The sequence below is a fragment of the Mauremys reevesii genome, linkage group 18 (genome assembly GCF_016161935.1).
Source record: "Mauremys reevesii isolate NIE-2019 linkage group 18, ASM1616193v1, whole genome shotgun sequence".
Lineage (NCBI taxonomy): Eukaryota > Metazoa > Chordata > Testudines > Geoemydidae > Mauremys > Mauremys reevesii.
In genome coordinates, this window is record NC_052640.1 from 21,364,029 (window position 1) to 21,389,526 (window position 25,498).

General features: G+C 46.1%; 2 protein-coding genes across 8 annotated transcripts in view; one reads left to right on the forward strand and one right to left on the reverse strand.

Moving 5' to 3' along the window:
* Positions 1-2,454, forward strand: part of EIF4ENIF1 (eukaryotic translation initiation factor 4E nuclear import factor 1) — a 38,064-nt gene extending 35,610 nt beyond the window's left edge. For all 7 annotated transcript variants that reach the window (XM_039505665.1, XM_039505666.1, XM_039505669.1 and 4 more), the window contains one exon: positions 544-2,454. In XM_039505665.1, the coding sequence (XP_039361599.1) occupies positions 544-785 (242 nt within the window). In that variant the 3' untranslated portion in view covers positions 786-2,454. The remainder of the gene's footprint in view (positions 1-543) is intronic.
* A 1,448-nt stretch (positions 2,455-3,902) lies between these two features.
* Positions 3,903-12,598, reverse strand: DRG1 (developmentally regulated GTP binding protein 1). Its single transcript, XM_039505688.1, has 9 exons — positions 12,401-12,598; positions 11,906-12,029; positions 10,786-10,961; positions 9,638-9,707; positions 8,313-8,482; positions 7,724-7,854; positions 7,329-7,496; positions 6,086-6,208; positions 3,903-4,972 (listed from the first exon to the last, which is right to left on the reverse strand). The coding sequence occupies exons 1-9, from the start codon at positions 12,440-12,442 to the stop codon at positions 4,873-4,875; spliced, it is 1,104 nt and encodes a 367-aa protein (XP_039361622.1). The 5' UTR covers positions 12,443-12,598; the 3' UTR covers positions 3,903-4,872.
* Positions 12,599-25,498: the final 12,900 nt, after the last annotated feature.

Below are 25,498 nucleotides of genomic sequence, written 5' to 3' on the forward strand. Positions count from 1 at the left end.
AACTGTCATCCATGAGAACTAGGCTTCAAGGGAGAATGTAAATTCCCAAGATAGCTTTGAGAGTCTGAACCTTCCTTTCCACTTAACTGTAGCATGACTACTCTCTCCCTGGATCATTGGGTAACTTTTTTTTTTTTTTGCCTTCAGCTGATGGAGTGGGTTTTTAGCCTCCTGTGGCACAATTAGTGCTTCTACCACCTACAGAGGCTGAGCAGCCTCTTCTTCTCTACCTTCTCCCCCACCTTTTTTTGGGGACCTCAGATAACTCACAACTTATTACTCATTTAATCTTTGACACTCATGCTGATAGTCTTTCAGCTGAGATCTGGATGTGGTTCTCTAGTCAATGTCCTGAGTTGACAAATGCTACTGCAGTGGCATCAATATGATCAACATGCAGTTCTTAGCCTAGGAAAATACTGAACCCCATAGTAGCTCACATTTGCCCTGTCCAGTTTCCATATTAGCTGTTGATTCACAATTCCTCTAAAACTGAAAAAGGGTTTCCTGGCCTTAACTCTACTCTTTTCCTACCTCAAATAGTTCTCCATTCTCCAGCCTCTGGAGCACAGGGGTCTGCTGTTGGTGTGCAAACCACCCCTCAGAATGTGCCATCTCGGACTGGACTGCCTCATGTACACTCACAGCTTGAGCATCGCACCAGCCAGAGAAGTGGTTCTCCTATTGGCCTTGCAAAATGGTTTGGTTCAGATGTTTTGCAGCAGCCCCTCCCTTCCATGCCATCCAAAGTCATCAGTGTAGATGAACTGGAATATCGGCAGTGAGCAGTGACCTCTAGGAGGATGGGTAGCTGTTTCTTTAGACTGGAAAAAGAGTCCTGATAGTATACATTGTGCTTCACCTGTTTGTTTTGGGGCTTTTATTTTTAGCACTGTGTGTGCAGAACTTCGAGACTAAAGCACATGGCACCTGTCCTGGTCTCCATGTCTGGGTCAAGACTGAAGGATCCATATGGCTTGGACTATGAAGCCTGAAGACATTTAGATGCAATACAAAGCCAGTTTAATCCTGGAAATGTCTATTTTTTTTTTTGTAAAATATGTGAATGAAGTGCTGACCTCCTCTGGTGTAGAGGGAGCAGCTAAGGATTCCTCCTGCAGAAAATTAAATGTATAGACCCTTGTGTACAAACTTGTGTATAAACAATCTTTTGTATATATACCTAGGATAGCTTTTTTGAACCTATACAGCTGTACATAAGAGTAGCTGATAAGTTTGAGCTTTAGTTGTGCCTATGGTTTGGATGGCTCCATTGTACATGTGGTACTTATTTGTTTAAGATTAAAGTTGCAAATGCCAAGTGTGCGAGTGAACAAGATGAAGCTGATTTCTTCTTGCTGTTTCTCACGTCTCCCTCAGAGCACATTTCTCCTTGTCTTATGTAATGTGCAGATTCAGTGTAGCTAAAGTTAAAGTAAAAGCCCACAACTGGCTCCTTGTACAACAAATGTCTGATTCCTTGTGGTTTTTCCATCAAAGGTGGGAATAGTTTAGTTTCTTGAAACTCTTTCAAAGATGAGATGTGGTGCAGTGATCCAAAAGGGTCAGTCCTTTAGTCTGCAGTCCAAGACTCCGCACACTGCTCCATATTTAAGGTAAATGCATCCTGTATTGATTGTCATAGTGCTCACAGCAGGGTTGGCTCTGGTCCTCTTGTTTAGCTGCATTATTGTTTTAATTTGGATCTTCCAAAGTTAAAGGTCAACTTGAGCCTTTAACATTCTTACCCTTCTTCACACCCTCAATTCTGTACATTAGCCATAGCATGGAACAAGGTACTATAGCTATCTCCAGTTCTACTTGTAGAGGGGAGTCCCAGCACCCTGTCCCAATCTAGCATGCATCTATTGATGCAGTTACTGTGAAATCTGGCTGTTTTTTCTTGTGTTTTGAGGGGTGAGGCTGTTCTGTGAGCCTATTGTGTATATTTGTTTTTAAAATGTGGCTTTTTTTAAAGCCTGTGCTGATTATTTTTTTTCTGAACAGCTAGTGTGTGTGTTCCTTCCATCTTTCTACTGCATGGTTCCTGCATTCACTCTCACTTGGAGTCTAGTACTATTGTCTTACATGCTTTTCAGATGTTGTTGTAATCTTTATTTTAAAGATGAAAGCAAACTCCAAATTCTCACCAGGATTTGCTCTTCCCTGAATGCAAAACCAGCAGCAGGAAATCACTTGACTGAACTATAAACAGCCAACAAGCTGTAGGAAGTTCAGATAAGTAGAGACTTCTGTGCAGAAAGAACAGGTGCACATCTTTAATGTTGAATCCATTAGGATAACCAATATTTAGTATAAAGTCTCTCCCTGGTTATTACTCATACTTAAGGTCAATGTAAAACATACAATCACAGCTCATCTTTGTAAAACTTTTCATAACTTTTTAACTTGACACTTCCCAATAGCATTCTGTAAATAAAGTCAATTCTACCAGCTTTCTGTCTCAACTGCTCTAACAGAACTGTCCTTCAGGTGACAGCTGCCCTGTTGCTGTGACTTGCTTCTTGCCATGCTATTCCATGGGTATTTAAGCAAAAATATTTTCTGAAGTGAGTAACTCTGTAGGTAATGGCTGTAAACCAGTGCCCTAACTTGTAATTTCCAAATGCAGTAACAAGTTCCTTTCTAGTCTGTATTTGACTGCCTTGTAGTTATGCTGTAAAAGTAAGTTCTGTGAAGATGTCCTCTTGCAATAGGATTACATTCATTGTTCTGATCTGAATAGTGCAATGGTATAGGGACAGATATAAAAGTGGGCTTACTTCAAGCTATGAATGTAGCTTCAGGAAGTCAAGTGCCTCAAGGAAGTCTTCCTTGGTCAACTAGCACCAGCAACCAAAACACCTAGTTCAGCCCTTCCAGTTGCCAAGGCTGTGCTAGCAGATGCTTATTGTTAATAATTTTCAACAGTTCAGTTTTGGAACAATATCTATAGTATGAGGGAAAGGCTAGCTGGAGCTATTGGGCCTCCATGGGCATGGGGCCCTGATTGCTACTGCCTAATGTTGGCCCTGGCATTTATAGGCAGAAAAACAGTTGTGGGACAAGTGCAGTGTGGAGTTCTTATAGCATGGGGAGCACAGCTCAAAAGAAAGGTCAAGAACCCCAGTGTAGAACACAGCAGGCTACTGAATCCTGCACTGCACCTTAGTCTTTGATTTAAATGGTTGAACTGGTGCCATAGTACAGGGTAGTTTCCCCAGGTCACCTAGACTTTCTTGGGGAGGGGGAGAGAGAAGAATCAGGGGGAGGGGAACTTTCACCACTGTCCTGCTTTGCAAGCCTTAAGCTAGTGTCTAAAGTATAGAGAGGATTGTAGGTACTCCAACCCTTCTCCAGAGCAGTACAGTAAAGTATTTGCTTGAATTAAAGCTTTTACATTGTACAAATGGGCTATCAGGAACTCTTGTGCACTTTCAAGGAGGCTTTAGTTCAGGGGGCTGGCAGCATTCACTGTAAACAACCTAAATGCAATGGTAGTCTCATACCTATCTCCAGGTATTTACTACTGTTGTATGTAAGACAGCTATAGACTATGAATATTGAAGAGCCTAATAGACAAACCAGTAAAATCTCATATTGCATCTGGCATAGTCCTAGTCCTTATCTTAACCAGGACAAGCAACTACTGTAATGTCCTTCCATGCCATAGGCCTTCATGGTGAGGGGAACTTGTATAACTCTATGCCAAATTACTAGGGAAAGTGGTTATCCTAAGTGACTCACCTAGATGACTGTCACTGAAGGGATTCTACTACCTTCACCACAACCATTAACTTGCTTTTAGGTACACAAGAAAGAATGAATGCTAGTGGAAGCTTTATCTTGTCTCTTGATTACCAAGCCCACATACAAATTTAACATATCTAAACTCAATGCTGAGTGCTCCTTCGTTATAAAACTATAGCTGAGATATGCATCACCACTGGTCATTCTTTAACCAGTTTGTTTGTCTGGCATTAGGTAAGTTCCAGGGTGCTTTTGCTTCTAGAAAGGTAGCAGTAGCAGGCACAGTAGGCCAGCTGAGTGCTATATTTCTACAGTGCACCTGGATGATGACAGTGGATGGTAAAATTGACAAACAGTTCTACTTTTGTAGAAGGAAAACTTCCATGAACTTACTGCATTACAGGACAGAAGTATTCCATTAACTAAAACCATTTTTTTACACTACATAACCTAATGCTTCTCTCATGCTTAATCTTAGTAGCAATTTGTAGATATCCCTAGAGAAACTAGTCATCCTTTACATCTGAAAGGAAAACTGACTTTCAGAAGAGACTGTGCTGTAATGTCAAGTAGCAGAATTTAGCTAAATGGAGAAACATTACAAGAATCTCTCTGCACCCTGTAATCCACAGCTATTTATTCAATGCACCACTACCTCCCCCAGCAACCCTAGACAAAGCCCATTCTGTTACTACCCAAGCAGAACTTAAGTAGACAACAGAAAGTGAAATGTAGGTCAATAGCCCTACCCAGTAGCATAATTAAATATTAGTATGGGGTAACAGCCCTCAGCCTTCTGTATCACTGAGCTACAGCCAGATATGAGGAATCAGCTATTAACCAGAGCTGCAAGGCATAAAGCCTTAAATATTTAAACAAACACCTTTTATGAAGGCTGGTAGAATCAGGACTTCCTACTCTGAAAGGAGGGCTCATGGCTGCTGCATTGGTAAAGAATCAAACATGCCTATAGTGATAGAGTGCCAAGGATATAAAGTAAGCAACTATTAAAGTAATCTTCCCCCTCCACTTAACAAGGTCTGGTCTTTAGCACTCAAAGCTGAGCAGCAGGGAAGAAAGTGACATTAAGTCAGCCACCAGGGCAAGTTAACAGGAACAATTTTATTTCTTCACAATCTGAATGACATCCTCATCCTCAAGTGTGTGATCTTTGCCAACTTTCTGCGGATTGTGTTTAACAGATGAACCCCAGACCAGTGCACTGAAGGGAAGAGAGAAAAAATTAATAACTTACAAGGCAAGGAAGTGCCACACAGTACCCTGCTTACTATGACAGGTGCTAGTCTGTATATAGAAAAGGTAGCTTTATAAAAAGCTACCTTTTGCCCACATACAAGTACCTGCTCCTTTGTCTCAACTCCAACTGAAGAACAGAAGCAGCCACACCTACTATTAAGCAAGCAAAGCAAAACAGCTCCTTGTACAGATATGTACTTTACCTATCATGCTGCAGATTATGGTGGTTTTTGTGCTTTTAAACATATATAGTCCCAGAAGAGAATTTCACAAGCAAGCCAGAGACCAAATAGCAAAGAAACAGGGCTTCTACCACTATTATTCTATGGTTAGATTTAGTGTGCCCTCTAATTTTTCCCACCTATGTGCTGAATGAATTGTTAAGTGCACCAATATGGAAGTGATGTGACATATCACCTTCATAATGGTGCACATAAAATTAATGGGGTGGAGTCCCAGGAATTGGGCAGAGGGTTGGGGTGTGTGGGGGAGGTGAGGGAACCAGCTGGGGGTGCAGGCTCTGGGGTGCTCCAGGGCTACAGCAGAGGGAGAGAGGACTCCCCCACCACTCTCTCCCCACAGCAGCTTCTTCGCTGTGGGGGAGAGGCACCTCTCCCTGCCCCAGCAGCTCTGGAGGTGGGGCTGCGGGATAGGCACCTTCCCCCTCCACACAGCAGGTCCAGGCCAGGGCTGAGTGGGTGCAGGCAAAGGGTCACCCCCATAGGCACCCACAGAGAAAAATTAGGTGGTGTTGCTCAGCAGCACCCACTAGCAGCCAAGCTCCTTCTGCCTCCCATCTGCCAGCAGCCCCACTTACCAACTCTTCCCCCTCCCTCCCACCCACCCACCCACTGTGAACAGCTGTTTTGTGGCATGTAGGAAGCTGCGGGGGAAGCAGGGAAGATGCAGGGTGGGGCCAGGGGGGAGAGAGAATATCAAGCACTCCCCAGCTAGAGGGGAAGTTGGCACCAGGTTCCAGCTGGGTGGGTTCCCTGAGTGCCTGCATGGCAGGGGGGGAACAAAAGAGGGTTACTGCATTTCTGGCATATGGTAACCATCTTTTGCAGACAGTACTTACTACTTAAATTCTTTAATGAGATTTTTGTGAATCTTCATACAAAAATCCTCCACTGTGGTCCTGGAGTCAGGAAGCACCACAGGAGAAGTGTAGTCTGGTAACTGTCCTTTAGGTTTGGTGTAGCTGCAATACAGAATGAGCAATCACCCAATAACAAGCACTACCTCCCTTCCTCCCACCACATCCTTTTAACACAGCAGGGTCTTGTTTCCACACCACCCTAAAACACATCTTGAACAATTATTCTTGAGACTGCAGTGGGAGTCCTGTTTGGTTTTTTGTTGTTGTTTTGATTAGTTCTCCTCCTACTAGAAGTAAGGCAGGGGTAGGCAAACGTTTTGGCCTGAGGGCCACATCAGGGTTGTGCAACTGGATGGAGGGCCGGGTAGGGAAGGCTGTGCCTCCCCAAACAGCCTGGCCCCTGCCCCCATCCGCCCCCTCCCCACCTCTTGACTGCCCCCCCTCAGAAACTCAAACCCATCCAACCCCCCTTGCGCCTTATCCTGACTGCCCCTAGCCAACCCCGTTCCCTGTCCCCTGACTGCCCCAACCCCTATCCACATCCCTGCCCCCGGACCGGCCCCGGGGACTCCCACCCCCTATCCAACTGCCCTCTGCTCCTCATCCCCTGACCACCCCCGCATGGGACCCCCTGCCCCTAACTGCCCACCGGGATCCCACCCCCTTATCCAACCTCCCCTGCTCCCTGTCCCCTGACTGCCCTCCCAACCCCGATCCACATCCCCACCCCAAGAGGCCCCCCGCGACTTCCACTCCCAACCCTCCCTGTTCCCCATCCCCTGACTGCCCCTCAGGGCCCCCCCCACCTTACAAGCAGCAGGAGCTCGTAACCGTGACACCTGGCCAGAGCCAACTGCGCTCCCCACACTGCCCAGTGGGAGTGGCAGGACAGAGTGTGGTCTGCCCGGCGGCGTGGCCAGGGACTAGGTTCCTCAGCCAGTAGCTCAGGGGCTGGACAGGATAGTCCCAAGGGCTGCCGTAGTTTGCCCACGTCTGAAGTAAGGCAACACAGATCCCAACACTGAGGAAACAGCTCTCGTCTGTTATCCCAATCGTACAGCAGACAAACTGCATGGCCTCTGATTTACATATCAAACAGATTTTTGATGACAACGTTCTGTACCTGCTTGTAGGAAGCCATTACACCTAAAATGGATGAATGAGGACTCCCAGCTAATCCTCTACCTAATTATGCAGAAAATCAGCAGCCATTAGAACTCACATTCGCACCAGCCTCAGGTAGTCCCAGATTCTCTCCAACAGATCATCAAAATTCCAGCGGTGGTGAGCAGAGATTGGTACACAGTGTGGCACCTTGTAAATGATATCCAGTTCTTCAATGGATATCTGGTCAATTTTATTCAGCACATAAATACATGGGATATAAACTCTGCAAAGAGAAGGAAATGGGGTGATATGAAGATGTCAGCAACACCCAAAATTACTTCCTTCTACTTTTATAAGAAAAAGCATCTGAGAGTGGGTATGAAACGAGAACTAGTGAAACTGCATCAATATCTTGGCTTGTACTGGAAATAGACTGTAGGATAGCATTTTTGTAATTTAAACATAGGCATGCTAATCACGCAGTAGGATTTCCACGCCCTGACACAGTACCTGTTTCCTTCAACAACGTCGATTAGGTCATCAGCAGTGGCATCGCTGCGCAGTGTGACATCAGCATTGTGAATTTTATACTCTGCTAAGATGCTCTTCACTGTTTCAGCATCTAGCTCACTCTGGGGGCACTGTATACATAGACACAATGTTAGATAGGGAATGGAGGAGTTTACATTCAGTCAGCTATTACAATTACTGCTGCTAGCTCCTAGCACAAACTGTATTCTGACCAGAAATAATTAATATATTGCACATCACTGGAGTGGATGCTTTTGGCATAGATGGCTTGGGGACAGTGGAGAGGAACCTCAATTCATGGCATTATCTTATTGATCCCACTTGTCCCACTAATGGCTGTAGTAAGATGTTTTCAGAAGCAGCACTTCCATTCACTTAGTTATGACAAGCACTGCCTCCAGAAGGTCACTGCAGCAAGAATGAGCACCCCCGATACAGAAGGAAGACCATTTCCTAATCACAGAACCAGTGCTTCCAGATTCTCCATTCATGGCAGAAGCATCTTCCTAGAATCAAGCAGCTTTCTGAATCCCTCATCATAACAGCCTGTTGCAATTTCCATACTTACAGTAGCTGTGAGGTTGATGCCACCTTTATCTTTCTTCTTATAACCAATGTTGGGGGGCTTACTGTTCAGCCGTATTCCAAAGCCCTCCAGTTCATTCTCAATTATCTTTTTGTGTCCCAGTGGTTTCAGTACATCCAGAACAATCAGAATTAGGTTACAGGTTCGAGCAACTGAGGATCAGAAAATAAAGTTCCTCAAAAGGGTAAATTCACACACGCTTTCAAAAGCACAAAACTGCTAGAAAAAAAAAAAATCCATCAAAGTTGGTGACAAGATGAGATACCATCAGTGGGCTGAACCCTACCTACGTTGGTAGCAACTGCAATTTAGTTACCATCTGAATTTTGTTCAGAAGTCTGTAAGAGCTAAATTTCTAGTCTCAGTCTATTTCCTGATGTTTACATCACATAAAAATTTCAAAATCTCTGAACTATAAGGTTAAGGTCAAAAGGGACCACTAGATCATCTAGTCTGAACTTAAACCTACCTAGTTAATACCCTGGATAGCACACCGAGAGGCCAATGATTGAATGGCCCTGAAGAATCAAATTATCTTTTTACCTCTAGAAGTAATAACTGAAGTCAGTTGGGGAAGCAATGTGGGGAGCATTTACTCCCACTATCCGAGCTGTACTTCTAGTTTAACAGACACTTCAATCTTCAGTGTCACTAAACTGACATGTTAGGTGAGCAATAAGTTATTTCATGGCTGAATTTAAGACGAGTCAGGTGTCATCTGATGAAGTCAGTGAAACCCATGGGAACCAATAAGGAATAAGTCATGTCACATTTTTAAAGCATCACTATATTTTCTTGGCCTATAATCTATTTGGTTTTTCGCTACCAATTTAAGTGTTGGTCAAATAATGTCACCTAATGCAGATGTTAGATTCTTTAGGTCAGAGTCTAAGTGGCTGAAATAATCCTGATGTCTATGTTTTGGTACCACAATAATAGACATAGGAAACAAGTGTGAGAGAGAAATTAAAAACAGCTTTGTTTAATGTGAAATTGTGTCTGCCTCTGAAGCATTGGTGTACTTCAGGGCAGAAGCCATAATGACACAAAGAACAATCAGGCAATCTAGTCATGCAAGTGGAAAATAGCTACACCTCCACTGTCTACAACTTACATAACTCCATCATAAAAGAAACCAATGCTTCCACGACATTAGAAATACTGACAGCAGATATCAGGATTTCCAGGGCCCAGAAAGCAATCTCAGAGCCATACAACCACCACTCTAACACCTGGCCTTTCCACCAGCACGAAAGAGAATGGCTAAATTGGTGATTGACTGCTTCCTCCAGCCCTGCAACACTCACCTGCAATGACCTGCCGGCCTCTGCCTTTCCCATCTTTAGCTCCCTCAATAATTCCTGGGAGATCAAGAAGCTGTGTGTTTAGAAGAGAGGAAGGAAATCCATTATGTACAGAATGTCTCTCTTCCCACAAAGGAACAAGACCTCCTCCCACTTCTAATATTTACTGAATCTATTGGTGAGCTCAATAAACGATGATAGACAATTATTTCCCCTTTGACTACTACACATAGCTTTCATAGATTCCAAGGCCAAAAGGAACTACTGAGGTCACCTAGTCTGACCTCCTGTGTAACGCAGGCCCCATAACAATCCTCAGAGCACAGCTTTTAGAAAAATCATCCAGTCTTGATTTAAAAATTGTCAGTGATGGAGAATCCACCACAACCCTTGGTAAACTGTTCCAATGGTTAATTACTTTCACTGTTAAAAATTTACACCTTATTTCTAGTCTGAATTTGTCTAGCTTCAACTTCCAGCCACTGGATCGTGTTACGTCCTTCTCTGATAGAATGAAGAGCCCATTTTCAAAAATTTGTTCTCCGAGTAGATACTTATACGCTGTCACCACTTAACCTTCTCTCTGCTAAACTACATAGATTGAGCTCCTTGAGTCTATCACTACACAGAATGTTTTTTTAATCCTTTATTCATTCTCGTAGCTCTTCTCTGAGCCCTCTACAATTTATCAACATCTTTGTTGAATTGTGGACACCAGAAATGGCTGCAGTCGCACCAGGGCCGAACAAAGAGGTAAAAGAACCTCTATACTCCTACTTGAGATTTGTCCACCCAAGGATCACATTAGCCCTTTTGGCCACAGCATCGTACAGGGAGCTCGTATTCAGCTGATTATCCACCACAACACCCAAAACTTTTATTCCCTTTCTGTATTGGTGGAATGAAACATGGTGATTTGTATTATATGAAATGAGGAAGAATTCCCCTGCTATAGGGCTTTCCCTCTGAAGCACAGTGAGAAGTACTGACAACTGCTTAAAGTTAAAACTCAATAAAAGGTTTTTAAGGCGTGTTTTCTCAAAACATTCCCACATACTACTTTACCTCTAACTTATTAACAGCAGACTAGATGGCTCAGCTACCACCAGGGCCAAGCTATATATCCCTCCTTGTGAGCAAAACATTCTCACCTGTATCTTTGCTCCTTTGTATCTAATGACTCCAGGCACAGTTGTCAGTGTGGTGAACTCATATGCTGCCACTTCAGAATACACACCAGCAAGGTTACTCAGCAGAGTAGATTTCCCCACTGAGGGGAAACCCACAAACCCAATTCGGGCATCACCAGTCTTTGCAACATCAAAACCTACAATATAAACAAAAATTAACAAGAAAGTTCAAAGGTCCTCTGATTTTGGAGAGGAGGCCCATTAGTATGACATATACTTTCCAATGGGAGGAAGTGTAGTCCATGTACCTTTACTATGGAGGCACAGCCTACAGGCTACCTCAGGTGAATATGGAGTACTGATTATGAGAGATGTACCTAACATGGACTATACCTTCACATTTAAAAATTGGGGCTACTGCAAGGTGCTCCATTAATCGCCACTCTCAGGTTTCTGCTAATGCAGCCATTTCACTAAATCCTAAATAAATCTACATACCAAATATCTAGAGATTAAAGCAATTTCTTTCTGAGGCTCTGTATCTAACAAAGAAAAAAAAGTCTCAGAATAGTGGTGACAGCTACAGTGAGGAACCATCTCCTCCCCCCCACACACACACTTTGCAGCAGCACCACACTACAATTTTAGCAGTTAGCTAGAGTGGATCCAGTGAGTCTCTCCACCAGCAATGGGGACAACCCTCCCAGTTGCTGTGCACACATACCCTAGGACAGGCGTCGGCAACCTTTCAGAAGTGGTGTGCCGAGTCTTCATTTATTCTTTCTGATTTAAGGTTTCGCATTTTAACATTTTTAGAAGGTTTCTTTCTACAAGTCTGTAATATTTAACTAAACTATTGTTGTATGTAAAGTAAATAAGGTTTTTTAAATGTTTAAGAAGCTTCATTTAAAATTAAAATGCAGAGTCCCCCGGACCGGTGGCCAGGACCCAGGCGGTGTGAGTGCCACTGAAAATCAGCTCGCGGGCCATAGGTTGCCTACCCCTGCCCTAGGAAAAAGTTCGGGCATCCAAAGGTCACAGACACCCCTTTCGTTCAGCTACCGCCACACGCTGCCCCGGAGACGGGAAGTGACATCTCTGGAGAGGCGCGCTAGTGCGCTGCTCCCCAGGGGCTACCCACCTTCCCCGGGGCCGCCGCCGCCGCCTCCTTTCGGGGTGATGAGCTCCCGCCGCAGCTTGGCCAGGCGAGCCTTCAGCAGCCCCAAGTGGTGCGCCGTTGCCTTGTTCTTCTGCGTCCGGGCCATCTGCACAAGGTGACACCGCAACGCTACTGACCAGCGGGCGGGCGGGCAGCCGGGGGGACGCCAGGGCTCGGGTGGCCCGGCCGCGCGGCCCCTTCTGCCCGAGGAGCCCCCGAGCAGGCCGGAGAACCCCGGAGTCCGGATCCCCCATCAGCAGCCTGCGGGGCCGTCACCTCGGCGTGGAGCCCGGCCTCCCGCAGGGAGCGCCATGGCCGCCGCACGGCCGCCTGGGGTCGGGCCCGGGCCCGGGAAGGGGCAGCAGCCGGGCGCAGCGCCCTGCAGGCCGGGGGACGCACAGCTGGCCTGGCCGGCAGCTCGGCTCTCCCGCCCAGCCCGTCAGCGGGGGCCCTCCCGCGGGGGGGGAGGGGGGTTACCTCAGCCTCTATCTCCGCGATCTTGGCCAATGTCCCGCTCATGCTGGCGACGATCCCCGCCCGCTCAGCGACCAGCTACCCCGACCCCGCGCCTCAGACCCACCACTGCGCAGGCGCAACGCTTCGCGGGAGCCTGGCAGCACTCGCGAGATTCTACCGGCTTCCCCCTACATGCCAACGAGCCGGCCACCTCCTCAAGATAGCCCCGCCCACTCACGAGCCAAGGCCACGCCCACAGATCCACCCACTCTGGCACATCACTCCGCCTCTCTCCAAAGCCGCCACTTCCAGAAGAGAGCCCCGCCCGCACACGCAACTGCGCCCTAACCCCGCCCCCTCAGAAAACTCCGCCTCTCCAACCCGAGGAGGACGAGCCTCAATGTCACAGAGCTAGTGGAGCTGCGGCCTGAGCGCCATAGCGCCCCCTAGGAGCCAGCACCGCCCTCTGCGCCGCGCAGCCTCCCCAGCCCGAGGCCTCACCTAACCCTCAAGGCATAGGACCTGGGTAGCCTGGCGCGCTGCGCTGTCTGCAGTGTGGTTAGAGGCTGTGGGCCACACCGGAGATGCCCAGTCAGAACACTGGAGGGAAGCTGCCCCACCTGTTCCCACCTTGGCTCAGTCCCCAACCTCCTATTAGGTGCCTTTGCTTGGCAACCTGCACGGGGAGGGGGGCATGGAAACAAGCCAGCCTACGAGCAGCTCTAGTTGCTTCAGAGATATTAAGAGAAAATAAAACATGTTCAAGGCTTTCCTCTTCCCTACCAACTAGGCCTGGCTGGAAAGAGGCTGGGGAATCACGGTTGCCCATTGCAAGGCAGATGATGCACCACAGACCTCCCAGTGTAACTAAAAGCATAGGCCACTACAGCTTCAGCTAAAACTCTAGCTGAGGAGACTAACAACTCATGTCCTCTGCAGATTACAGGCCCGGTGGGTTACACAACATTCAATCAGGAGTCAAGTGCCAGAAAATTATGAGTCTGGGGGAAAACATACTCCTATTTCTATTATGGCTGTTGTTTGTATTACCAGAGTACCTAGGGACCCTAGTCATAGACCGGGACCCCACTCTTAGTTCTTCCTCCTGCTGCAATTCCAAGGCAGTAAAACTGACAATTTGTATGAGGGAGATTTCAAGGATGGATGAGAGAGATTTTAAATGTCTCACTGAAGCACACAGCAAAATCTTTCTTCATCAAAAGATAATGGTTTTAAAACTACAAAAGGAAGACATCTCCCTCCATATGAGTGACATGGTGGATCTGTAAATCTTAACAGTAAGCAAAAAGGTGGAGCAGTGCAGGCTCTCTGGGCCCTAAAAAAAAGGCCGCCTTGGCTGTATAACCCTCCCTAGTTTGCCAAATAAAGCAAAGGAAATTCTCCATGGAGAAAGGGAGCTTGGAGCCTGAGAAATCCCCTTCACAGTTCAAGGTAAGAGGGTAGGGCAGCTGTAGCTCATATATATATAAAACAGATCAGATTGGGTAAATAGTGGCTGCTTGGTGGAAGGAAAAGTTACTAGCCTTTGAAGGGGAAGCTCCTAACCATAGATACTTGTTTCATTTATTGTGTATTGAAATTTTTGTTTTTTAAGCAGTCCAAGGAACTGAGGGCTTTACAAAGAGGGGTTATACTAGCTCTTAAAATAAATCTAAAGTACTACCTAAAAGAGGATTCCCACCCACCTCTTGCCTAATAAGTATGTTCTGTGGTTCTTGTGGAGAGACCTGTGGGCCTCTGATATACCACAAGGACTTAGTGCTACACAAAAACACAATCCGAACTTGGGGTGTCTCCCCACAACTCTGACCACATGATACTTCCTGTCCTGTTTACAAAAAAAAAAAGTCAATAACCATCCTGAAAACATAATTACTGAGACTAACATAGGGTGACCAGACGTTAAGGGGAAAATATCGGGACTGTCGCGGGGGGGCTTTTTTTTTTTTTTTAAACACTCACCCGTCCAGGACTTTGGCGGAGAGCCCTTCAGTCGCGGATGGTCTTCAGCGGTATTTCAGCAGCGGGTAATAAACCTTGCCGCCAAAGACAGAAGCACCCGCCGCTGAAATACTGCCAAAGACCGTCCGCGACTGAAGGATTCTCCGCCAAATTGCCACCGAAGACCAGGAAACAAAATATCGGGACAAATGGCGTCCCAAACATACTCTGGTCAGGACGTGGGACAAACTCCTCAAAAATGGGACAGTCCCGATTTTATCAGGGCGTCTGGTCACCCTAGACTAACAAAACAACCAACCCTCAGGACCAAATAATTCCTAGTTCCATTACTGGTGTAAAACATAAACCAACCTGTCCAGTTGGTTCTAAACTGAAGTGCACATATTGTATCTAGCTAAAAACTCACCCCTTCCTAGGTTTTGGTTTAATTAACAAAGATACTAACACTAACAATAGATCTCTGTTTAAGCTTGTTCCTCAGGCTTAGTTGCTCCTAGGGTTCCTACCTCAAAACTGCTTAGCCCAGACCCTCAGAAAGTCTCTCATCTCTCTTATGTCCAGGGGAAATAAGGAGCTACCTGCCTCTGAGCTGGCAGAATCCTCCTAAGCCTTTCCCAACAGGATCAACATCTCCTAACAGTAACAGGGCATGGTGTTTCAGGCAAGCACCACCAACCTACAACTTAATCTTTTACAGTGCAGCAAGGCTTATTCAAAGCCTGACTGATAACGGGTTATACATAGAGTCATATATTTTTCTCTTTAGTGTGAAGCCCCCCTAACAGGAAATATATTTGAATAATTAAATAAAAATAAATGACTGGGAGACTGTGTGACATGTGGAAATGGACAAGTGTAAGAATGGCAGTTAGATGATGGGACATCTCAGAAAGTGACTGATTGAGAAGTAAATAGTTGGGAATGGACAACTGGAGGCACAGTTGGTATTAGGCCCTAGAGCATGATTGCTAGAACTGGCCAACTGGGACAGAGCGGTCAAAAATTGAGAGGATACTATTAGAGCACAGAGACAACAGAAGGGGGCTTTTGAAAAGGTGAGAGACTGGGAACAGGCAGGGTGGAATGTTAACAGAAAGCTGGATATAGTATCAGGAGCACAATATTAGGGGTGTGAGGAAAGAAAAAGGGAGAGAAGAAACCAATAGAACCTGGGAGAAAATGAGGAGAGAAAGAGTCAGAAAGACACTGAAAAATCCACCTGAAAGTCTGACTGAGCCCCATATTATCTCCCTGCACTGAGGATGTGAGTTGCTGCTTTGCCTGCCTCTCTTCTTTTGTTGTTTTTAATAGAAAAACAAAACTTTTTTTTGCTGAGAAAATTCTGTTCCCTAAGCCAGTTAGTTTTGATTAATGTAAATGGGTTCAGGGTGATATCCCCACTACTGAGGTAATTATGTAACATGATCAACCTCTCATCTCGCCCAGTGCCTAAATATGGGAGACAATTAGGGATGCAGACCCAAAATGGGAAACAAAAAATAAACAACTATCTTTAAGTTGAGTAGAAATTGGACAGTGTAAATAAACTGTCAAAAAATGTTCTTTGCAATATTTTTCTAGCACTGTTGGTCCCAGGATACGAAAGAGACAAGATGAGGGATAACTTTTATGGGACCAGCTTCAGTTGGTGTAAGGGAAATCTTTCAAGCTCCACAGAGTTGTTCTTCAGCTATAGAGAGGTAACCAGAGTTCAAAACTAAATACAAGGTGGGACAGATTGACCCCCTTATGCTTAACAATGTCTTTTCCACACACAGAAGTTGGTCCAATAAAATATATTACTTCGTCCACCGTGTCTCTCTCATTGTGTAAAATCTCAACTTCTCTAATCAAACTTTATCAATAATATAGGGTAATGAAAACAAGATATCACAAGTGTAGGTGGGGAGCAAATTTGTATCTGAAATAACAGATGTCCCTCTATCAAACAGCTGACAGGTATTACGCGGTATGGTTTCAGTCATGACTGCTAGAATAAGAAACTGTGAGACATATAACCACATGATCAGGTACACAACCACAGCCCATTAGGGTCATGAAAGAAAAAAATCAGAGCTGGAATTTAGAAGATCTGTTTTCTCTTCTCAACTCTACCATTCACTCTCTGTGTGATTTTTGGGCAAGTCACTTCCCCTTTCTGTGCCTCAGTTTCACTTGCTGTACAACAAGAATAATGCTTACTTGCCCTACAGCAGTATTGAGACTTAATTAATTAATGCCTGTATGGGACTTTAGATCCTCAGATGTAAGATATTCAGATACTACAGCAATGAGTAGGATAGCACAGATAGGTGATATGTATTATATGCACACAGGTTTTACCACATCTCCTATTCTAAACAATCTTAGGGTACGGCTTCACTACCCGCCGTATCGGCGGGTAGCAATCGATTTCTCGGGGATTGATATATCGCGTCTTATCTAGATGCGATATATCGATCCCCGAACGCGCTCCTGTCGACTCCGTAACTCCACCAACCCGAACGGCGGTAGCGGAGTCGACATCGATCCCGCGCCATGAGGACGGTAGGTAATTCGATACAAGATACTTCGACTTCAGCTACGTTATTCACGTAGCTGAAGTTGCATATCTTATATCGATTTTCCCCCGTAGTGTAGACCTGCCCTTATTCTTAATAGGCTAGATCCCAAGGTCATTACTCAGGTAAAACTTTTACAGAAGCCAATTTAAATTTTTTAGTAAATTAAGTAAGTATCCTAGGGTTTGGGGTGACTGGTGTAAAATGCAATGACGATTGTACGATTATAAAAGTAATAATCATGTCAATGACTGTAGTCTCTGCCTTATTTATAGTCAATGCAAAACTTATTTTTAAAGGAGCATTTTTTGTTAACTAATTTCTTCAGGTATATGACTGTTTTCTATAACTGTAAAGGCAAACCCTTAATGAAAAAAGTAGTTTATTCACAGTGCTGAAAAATACTCCCTTTAACACAAGGACCACTCTGGAAGCTCACAATGCAGTGTTACAGGGTTCCACACATTAAGGTGCCACAGGATTCTTTGCTGCTTTTAGGGTTCTGTAGTGAACCTAACAATTTAGGTAAGTCCTGCGGCACAAGGCCAAAAGTTGTCAGCCTGCTCAGCACCATAAGAAATGAAGGTGTGCCACTGTAGTTACACACACTGTCATGTCTCTTATTGAGTCTAATCCTTCATGCCAATTACACTCAGTTAATGATTGATACATTTTCCTACTCAGAAGAGCAGATAATCTTCATGTCTTGACTAGTTAATCTGTAAATGTCAGACATTAAGCTCTGTTGCCTACTTAAATTACTATCTAACACATTTTATGAAATGGAGAAGATCTATCTAGAGGCAGTTTGGTTGCCCAAGGATGCCCAATTCTTGGTGTGTTCAGCAGTTAGACACTGGATTAGGAGTCAGAACACCTATATTATATTCTAGGGTGACCAGGTGTCCGTTTTTTGACTGGAACACCAGTCAGCACTGGTGACCGGGCCCTTGACTGTCTGGTTGGCGGCACCATGTAAAGGAGCTAGCAAGCTCTCTGATAGCCTCCACGCCACGCTGTTCTCAGGATGCAGCCAGCATGTCCACCCTCCGGATCCTATGCATAGGGGCAGCCAGGGGGGTCAGCACGCTACCCCCGCCCCAAGCACCGCACTCACAGCTCCTATTGGCCAGGAACTGCAGCCAATGGGAGCTGTACAGGCAGTGCCTACAGATGGGACAGCACGGAGAGCCGCGGGCTGCACAGGAGCTGAAGTGGGGACATGCTGTTGCTTCTGGGAGTTTCTTGAGGTAAGTGCACCCACAGCCTGCCCCCCTCCCGGGCCCCCACCCCAACCCTGATCCCCCTCCTGTTATACCAATATAATAAAAACCAGCAGGATCTTATTAAGAGGGATAAGGCAAAGATGCCACATTTATTGTAAATACCATAACAAAACAAAAAACAATGTTTTTCTACTTGTTTCTATTACTACTTATTCCTTATACATACATACACACACACACACACATATTCATTCACACAATCATTCATTCAGGTTCTGTATAGATGTTATAGTTACCAGCCTAGATGTTGCTCATGCCAAGTTACTGGCCAGGTATCTTGGTCATGAGGATGGAGCCGAGTCTGTGTCAGATGCATCTGATGCTCTTGGAGGCTGGCAGCAGAACCATAGACTCAAAGTTCTTATTCTTTAGAGTCCAGTTTTATAGGGATTTTTCCCTATGTTAGTTCATACGAGTTGCTTCATTTTGCTGTTGCTAAATCAATCAGCAGGTGGCTGGCTTCATGTTGTTAGATGTTTTGTTTTTCCTTCCTTTGAGGTGTGGTGGGTGGATTCCAGTTTGCCCTCCGGGGGTCATCTGGTTGATCCCACTTGACACCTTCTTCAGCCAACACTGAATTCTTCAGGCTGGTAACTCCCTAACCATTCATTCACATACATTCTCTAACTTAATCACATCTATTTCACTGTCTCTTTACCTTTTGGGGTGTGACCAATTTATGTGAGACTCCCTGTCTTTTAACAATCAAAGATAAAGTGAGATGAAAATTTACGGAGGGTGGGGGTCTCTATTTATACACTATAACAGCTACTGTTTTGGCTTACTTAGAGTTAATTAATGTTTAACAAGTTTTATACAAAGTATTTCTTTGAGCAGGCTTCACACAGACACAGCTGGTGGCTTGCAGGTTAGAATCACAAATTTACTTTTAACATAAACCTTTAGTTATAAGGCATCAGTTAACAATAAGTCATTTTTCATATAAACCATGTTTAATATAAACCTTCTTTAATATCCCTACACTCCCACCCTCTGAACCCCTCAGCCCCAGCCCCACTCCCGAGTCTGCACCCCCAGTCGGAGCCCTCACACCCTGCCTGCATCCCAACCTCTCAGCCCCAGCCCAGAGACCCCTGCCGCCCTCCGAACCCCTCGATCCCAGCCCAGAGTACCCTCCTGCATCCCAAACCCCCTCATCCCCAGCCCCACCCTAGAGCCTGAACCCCCAGCCGGAGCCTTCACTCCCCCAGCACGCCCTGACCCCCCTGTCCCAGCCCTGATCCCCCTCCCTCCCTCCCTCCAAACCCCTCAGTCCCAGCCCGGAGCACCCTCCTACACTCCAAACCCCTCATCTCCAGCCCCACCCCAGTCTGCACCCAGTCAGAACCCTCACACACCCCCATGCCCCAGGCCCCATCCCAGAGCCCCCTCCTGCATCCCAAATCCCTCATCCCCACATCAGAGCTTGTACCCCCAACTGGAGCCATCACTCCCCTCCACACCCCAGTCCCCTCCCACACCCTGAACCTAGGTTGACCAGATGTCCCGATTTTATACAGACAGTCCCGATATTCAGGGGTCTTTCTTATATAGGCATCTATTACCCCCCACCACCATCCAAATTTTTCACACTTGCTATCTGGTCACCCTACCTGAACCCCTAATTTATGTCCCCACCCCAGAACCCACACCCCCAGCCTGTACCTCCTCCCACACCTCAACCCCCTGCCTTTTCCTGGAGTCCCCTCCCATACTCCAAACCCCTTGGCTTCACCCACCAGCCCGCAGCCCCCTCCTGTACCCTAAACCCCTCATCCCTGGCCCCTCCCCAAAGCCCGCACCCCCAGCCACAGCCCCCACCCCCTTTCGCATCCCAACCCACTGCCTCAGCCTGAAGCCCCCTCCCACACTCTGAACTAATTTCTGTCCCCACCCCAGAGCCCACACCTCCAGCCGAAGCCCTCACCCTAGCCCCCGAGCCATCCCAGTGAAAACGAGCAAATGAGTGAGGGTGGAGAGAGTGAGCGATGGGGTGGGAGTGGGGATGGAGTGAGCAGGGGCGAGGCCTCAGAGGAGGGGCAGCGCAGGGCCAAGGTGTTCGGTTTTGTGCGAGTAGAAAGTTGGCAACCCTATTACATTCCCATCTCTGCTTCCTGTTTTTAAATCTGGTCACTCTTGGACTGGATGGAGTGATCAGATATAAAAACTGGTTTATTCCACACAGTTAACTGGAAATAGAGCCTTTCCGCTCTAAACTGTTTGGAAACACAGCAAGGAGGGATAACGTGAGGAAAGAAGGGAGGATGGAACACAGGGAGAAAGAAAGGGTTTGTATCTAAGATGGACGCTCATGGCCATGTCGGATCAGCTTTTTGGGCATTTGAGAGTAAAAAGGTTTTGCAATCAATGCTCTAGCGCAGCAGTTCTCAAACTTTAGCAACCCGAGGGCCTCCATTTTGATTTTTAAATTTCCGGGGACCCCCCCTGCTCAGCCCTTGCCCCACCTTCTTCTCCGAGGCCCCGCTGTGCCCCACCCCCTTCCCTGAGGGCCACACTTACTTCTGTGCTGTTGCTGGTGGGGCGCTGCCTTCAGAGCTGGACATCCGGCCAACAGCCGCCGCTCTCTGGCTGCCCAGCTCTGAAGGCAGCGCAGAAGTAAGGGTGGCAATACTGCAACCCCCTAAAATAACCTTGCGACCCCCCTACATCTCCCTTTTGGGTCAGGACCCCCAATTTGAGAAATGCTGGTCCCCCCCATTAAGTCTGTATAGTAGAGGGTAAAAGCACATAAAAGACCAGATTTAATTGGGGGAGATGGTCTGTGATGTGTTTTTCATGGCCCTTAATTTGGTAGGGCCCTACTAATAAGTAATGAATGCTGAATTCATTGCCCATTGGAACAGTGGTATTTGACAGGAGTTAAATTTCACTGAAAACTCAGGAAAGTTATTATTAGTTCCTAAAACTGAAAATATGTCACCATATAGTATATTAAATACTTACTATATAGTTCTGTGAAACAGAATTAAAAAGTAAACAAGTCATATGACTACTCATTATTATACATTACTCAATTGTCTGTGAGGGATTACTCCGCTAACATGTTGTAATCTATGTGGAAAAATGTCCAGCTAACTAGTTTAAAGATGATCATAACTGAACCAACACCACAAGGTGCAGAGCAGCCTCAAAAGCCATGAGAGTTGAGGATGCTCTAGTTACCCAGCAGGACCCAATTCTACTCACCTTATTTAAATTTGTGGGTCCCATTGATTTTAATGGGTATACTTGTGTGAGTAAAGTGACCAGGAACTGGGTCACTGTGACATGTGCTGTGTACAGTACATCCATGTACTAAGACTATGTTTATTATTAAAAAGCTAATAAAACTCCTCTGTGCTACTATTCAAATAGAGGATATAGTGCTTGAGTTGGGACCGGGCACCTGAAGAGAAAAAATAATCAAAAAAGATGTAGGGAATGGGAACAACACAGGAGCAGGAAGAGAGCAATAGAGAAAAGTTGGATAAAGTGGATGAGAAGAATTTTTTCTGCTGAGAAAAAGATATTGAACAAAAATAAATAACATAATCGAGAGAGAGATTTAGAGAGAACATGACAGAGAAAGAAAATGGACTGAGAGATCAACTTGGAAAAGCAAGTGAACTCCCTGCACTGAAAACTAGTTATTTGTACTCCAGTTAGTACATTATCACCAAGCCAGTAATTTGCTGGTTTTGATGAGGGTAAACAAGTTACAGGGTGATAACACTTCTAATAAGGTACTTACACAATGTGGTGTGGGGAGGTAGACTGCAGCCACCACTTCAAGAATAAAGAACTCAGTCTTCCGAGTCTCAAGCCAATCATGAACAACTTGTCTTAAATATAAATTTTAATAAATTGAGTTAAATTATATCAAACATGCCTTATTCAATAGCTAATTTGATACCTAGCTATCTAATAGTACATATCACATCTCAAATGAGGTAGCCTGAAATATATTTAACCTTCCACTGTTGATACTATAAATCTGTCATGTCCAGACACCGTAGTCTCACATGAACTCTTACAAATATTACAAATATATAGAAAGCAATGTAAATGGGTCAAGTATCTATTCTACTGTGAGTGGCTAATCCTTTTTAGTAAAAGCATATTTAGCTAATAAATATTAAGTGCAAAGCTCACAAAAAGAAGTAATATATGGAGCATTTGTTAACTGATTTAAGTATCTATCATCTATACATAGTAATATTCCTCCTCCCCCGAATCTTCAGTCTCTGGGCTTATTCTGGTTTAAACAGCAAGAAAGCAGCTTTCTGGGTGATATGCCTTTAATAAAGGGAATAAAATATTGAATTCAGAAAGCTCCAAGACAGTTGGGAAGTGGCAGTTGATCAGAGGGAGGATTGAGTGTGGAGACTATAAGCTAGCGAGGGGAGGGTTGATGGCTTGTGATTGTGTATGTTTGGGACAGAACAAGCTTGGGATAGTTGACTTGAGTAGCAATTAAGTGATCACAGTTAATAAAGACAGAACATGTATGTATTTTAAATCCATATTAGCATTAAGAATAAACTGCTTTACATTTTACATTAGGGTATTTATGAGAGGTGCTTTAACAGCTGGAGAGACCATAAATATATGAAGGCCAAGGTATTAGGAGTGATAGGATGAAAATAAAATAGATTAGATCCCAGCCTTAACACTGCAAGAGTAACCTCCGTCATGTAAAAGAGGTGAAGATGCCAGTTAAATTGCTGTGCTGCTCTTGGGACTGCAGTAGTCTGCAGGTGATGATCTTTAACAGGCACAATACATTAAAGAATATGAGTACGAAGAATGCTAATCCAGTGCACTATTTAATGGAAAGAATGGCTGGCTTCACTTTCCACAAACACCACCACTTTGGTGCTGAATATTTAACTTTCCGTACAAATAGCAGGAAGCATGTTTTGGGTGATGCCCCTTTGCCGGAAGAGATAGAATGTTGGAACCAGAAGGTTCCATGGGAGTTGGAGAAAGGTCTTCTGAAGAAAGTGGAGTGTCTGCAGCAGGAATTCAGCTCCCCTCCCCCTTAAAGATTAGAGACAAAGAAAAGGCAGGGGGGAATCGTAATAGGAAGCTGGGTGAGAAGAACCGTGTCTGTGAATATGGAGCTGAATAAAGCAAAAAGCAAAATAAACCAACAGAGGAAAAGACACAGAACTGACTACAACTCACCAGAAAAGAGAAGAGAGTTCCTGATGATCTCTTTGTACTATGGATGTGAAGCCTGTGAATTGTTGCCTGACATGTATTCTTAAATACAAATATTTTGTCCTCACTATATCGAGAACTCTTGTTTCTGTGACAGGCAAACAGATCTGGAGAACAATACTACTAGCATGTAGTATCTATGCAACTTGAGTATTTAAAGTGGATTTGTCACAGTTGCAATCCAAATAGATCACCTAACTGCATGTGTGTATATGTAATATACACAAACCTTGATCCAGTGGTAAAAAGCTACACTGGCAATAATCTGCCTTCAATGTAGACAAGCAACTCCCACTGACAGCAACAGAAATACAGCACACGGATTGAGGGCACTATATGGCCTTAAGTGTTATTATAACAACTCCGTTTTGGAAGCTGGAAGCTTGGTGTGCTAATTTGCACATCAATACCCAGAATGCTCTTTCAGCTCCTCCACTATTTTATACATGTGCTCTGGTCTGAGCTCTGGGGGAAAAAACCTGAAAGTCTGCAATGTTCTTTTGCGCACAAAATTCCATATTTTCTCTAGTATAACATTTTAAATGAAGAAACCATATTTATTAATTGATCTGGGATTTTTTTTAATACCATATCTAATTTAATTTCCCAAGTGTAGAAGAGAACACTTGAAGCCTGTGACTTTTTAAATACTTTCTTAGAACAAAATGTGAACTTAGTGGTGGAAGTAGGGGGAACGTGCAAAAACAAACTGCTGTGGCTACCCACACCAAGACTGAACAAGTCAAATTTCATCTAGAACTGAATTATTGTGAAGCCATTAAAATAGGATTTTATGATGGAGAGACCCTGAGGGCACAAGGAAGCCAGTCCAGAGAAAGCCCCTTATTAAATCCAAGTAGTGAGAGCACTTGGCATGCTTCGCTCAGGGCCTGAGGAACCCAGCCTCACTGTGGAGGGAGCCTTGCATGGACCCATCTTGGGGGTTGTTCAGCTCCACGATCCCAATGGTCAGCACAAAGCTAAACCGGGCAGTCCAGGTTTCCCCAACATGGAGGGACGCGGGGTTGTGTAATCGGCAGACTCGTGCAGCTCCCCCACCCCCAGGGCAGCGCTTCCCCAGTTCCTCTCAGGAGGGATTTTTGTCCTGGATTGGGAGTGAACTGCTGTACTCCTTTTCTCCCCCCCCCCCTTGTGCCCAGCTTTCTTGCCCACACGGAGAAGGGGGTGCAGTGAAGGTCTAAGTGCGTGGGGTAGGGGGGGCGTTCTCTCTGCAGCCCCTGGCCCCTTTAGGATCAGCTTTCCTCAGGCGTGGGGAGAATAGGTGGGGGCCGCTCTGCAGCGAGTCCAGGACGGAGGGTTTGCATTGGACGGTTTGCGCTTGCGGGGGGGTTGATACCGCTGGCCCCCCCTCCTCCTCCCCTCTGCGGGCGGGGTGGTTGGGGGGGGGGGGGTCGAGCGGCAGCCTGGTGGTTGGGGGGAGGGGGTGAGTACAGCCCCCTCCCCCCCATATGCTTCGGGCGGGGGCCTTGCTCCTGGCTCGGCATTGGAGGATCTGTGCTGGGGAGGGGGGAGACTGCAGCCCCCAGCCCCCGCGGGCGGGGGTGGGGGCTGGCCTGCTGGCTCTGGCTGCTCTTGCATTGGCGGATGCAGGGAGGGAGGGGGCAGGACGCGGGGGTGGGGAGCCGAGTGGCTGGAGGGGGGGGTCTCTATGAAAAGGGTGGGGGGCGTTAGAACCCCAGAAGAGAGGAAAGTTTCCGACGCTCCTGGTGCGGGTGCAGCGAGGCAGGCGGGTCCGGGGCCCGGCCCGGCGGCGGCGGCGCTTGGTCGGGGAGCAGCAGCCGGGGGGCCCCCGCTGGATTTTTGTCGGGGGGGGTGGTATCGCCCCCCTCCTTCTCCTCCCCCCAGGGGTGAAAGTGCAAGAGGAAGTGCAGCCGCTGCCATCTTTCCTCCGCTCCAAACACACAGGGACGGACGGAGCCGGCAGCCCGGAGCCCCCTCCCGCCCTGCCCGCTGCAGCCGCGCCGCGCGCCCCTGCCCGCTGCGGCCTCCGCGCCTCGTGGCGGCCGGGCCCGGGCGGAGCTCGCGCCGCATCAGCTGCTGCCGCT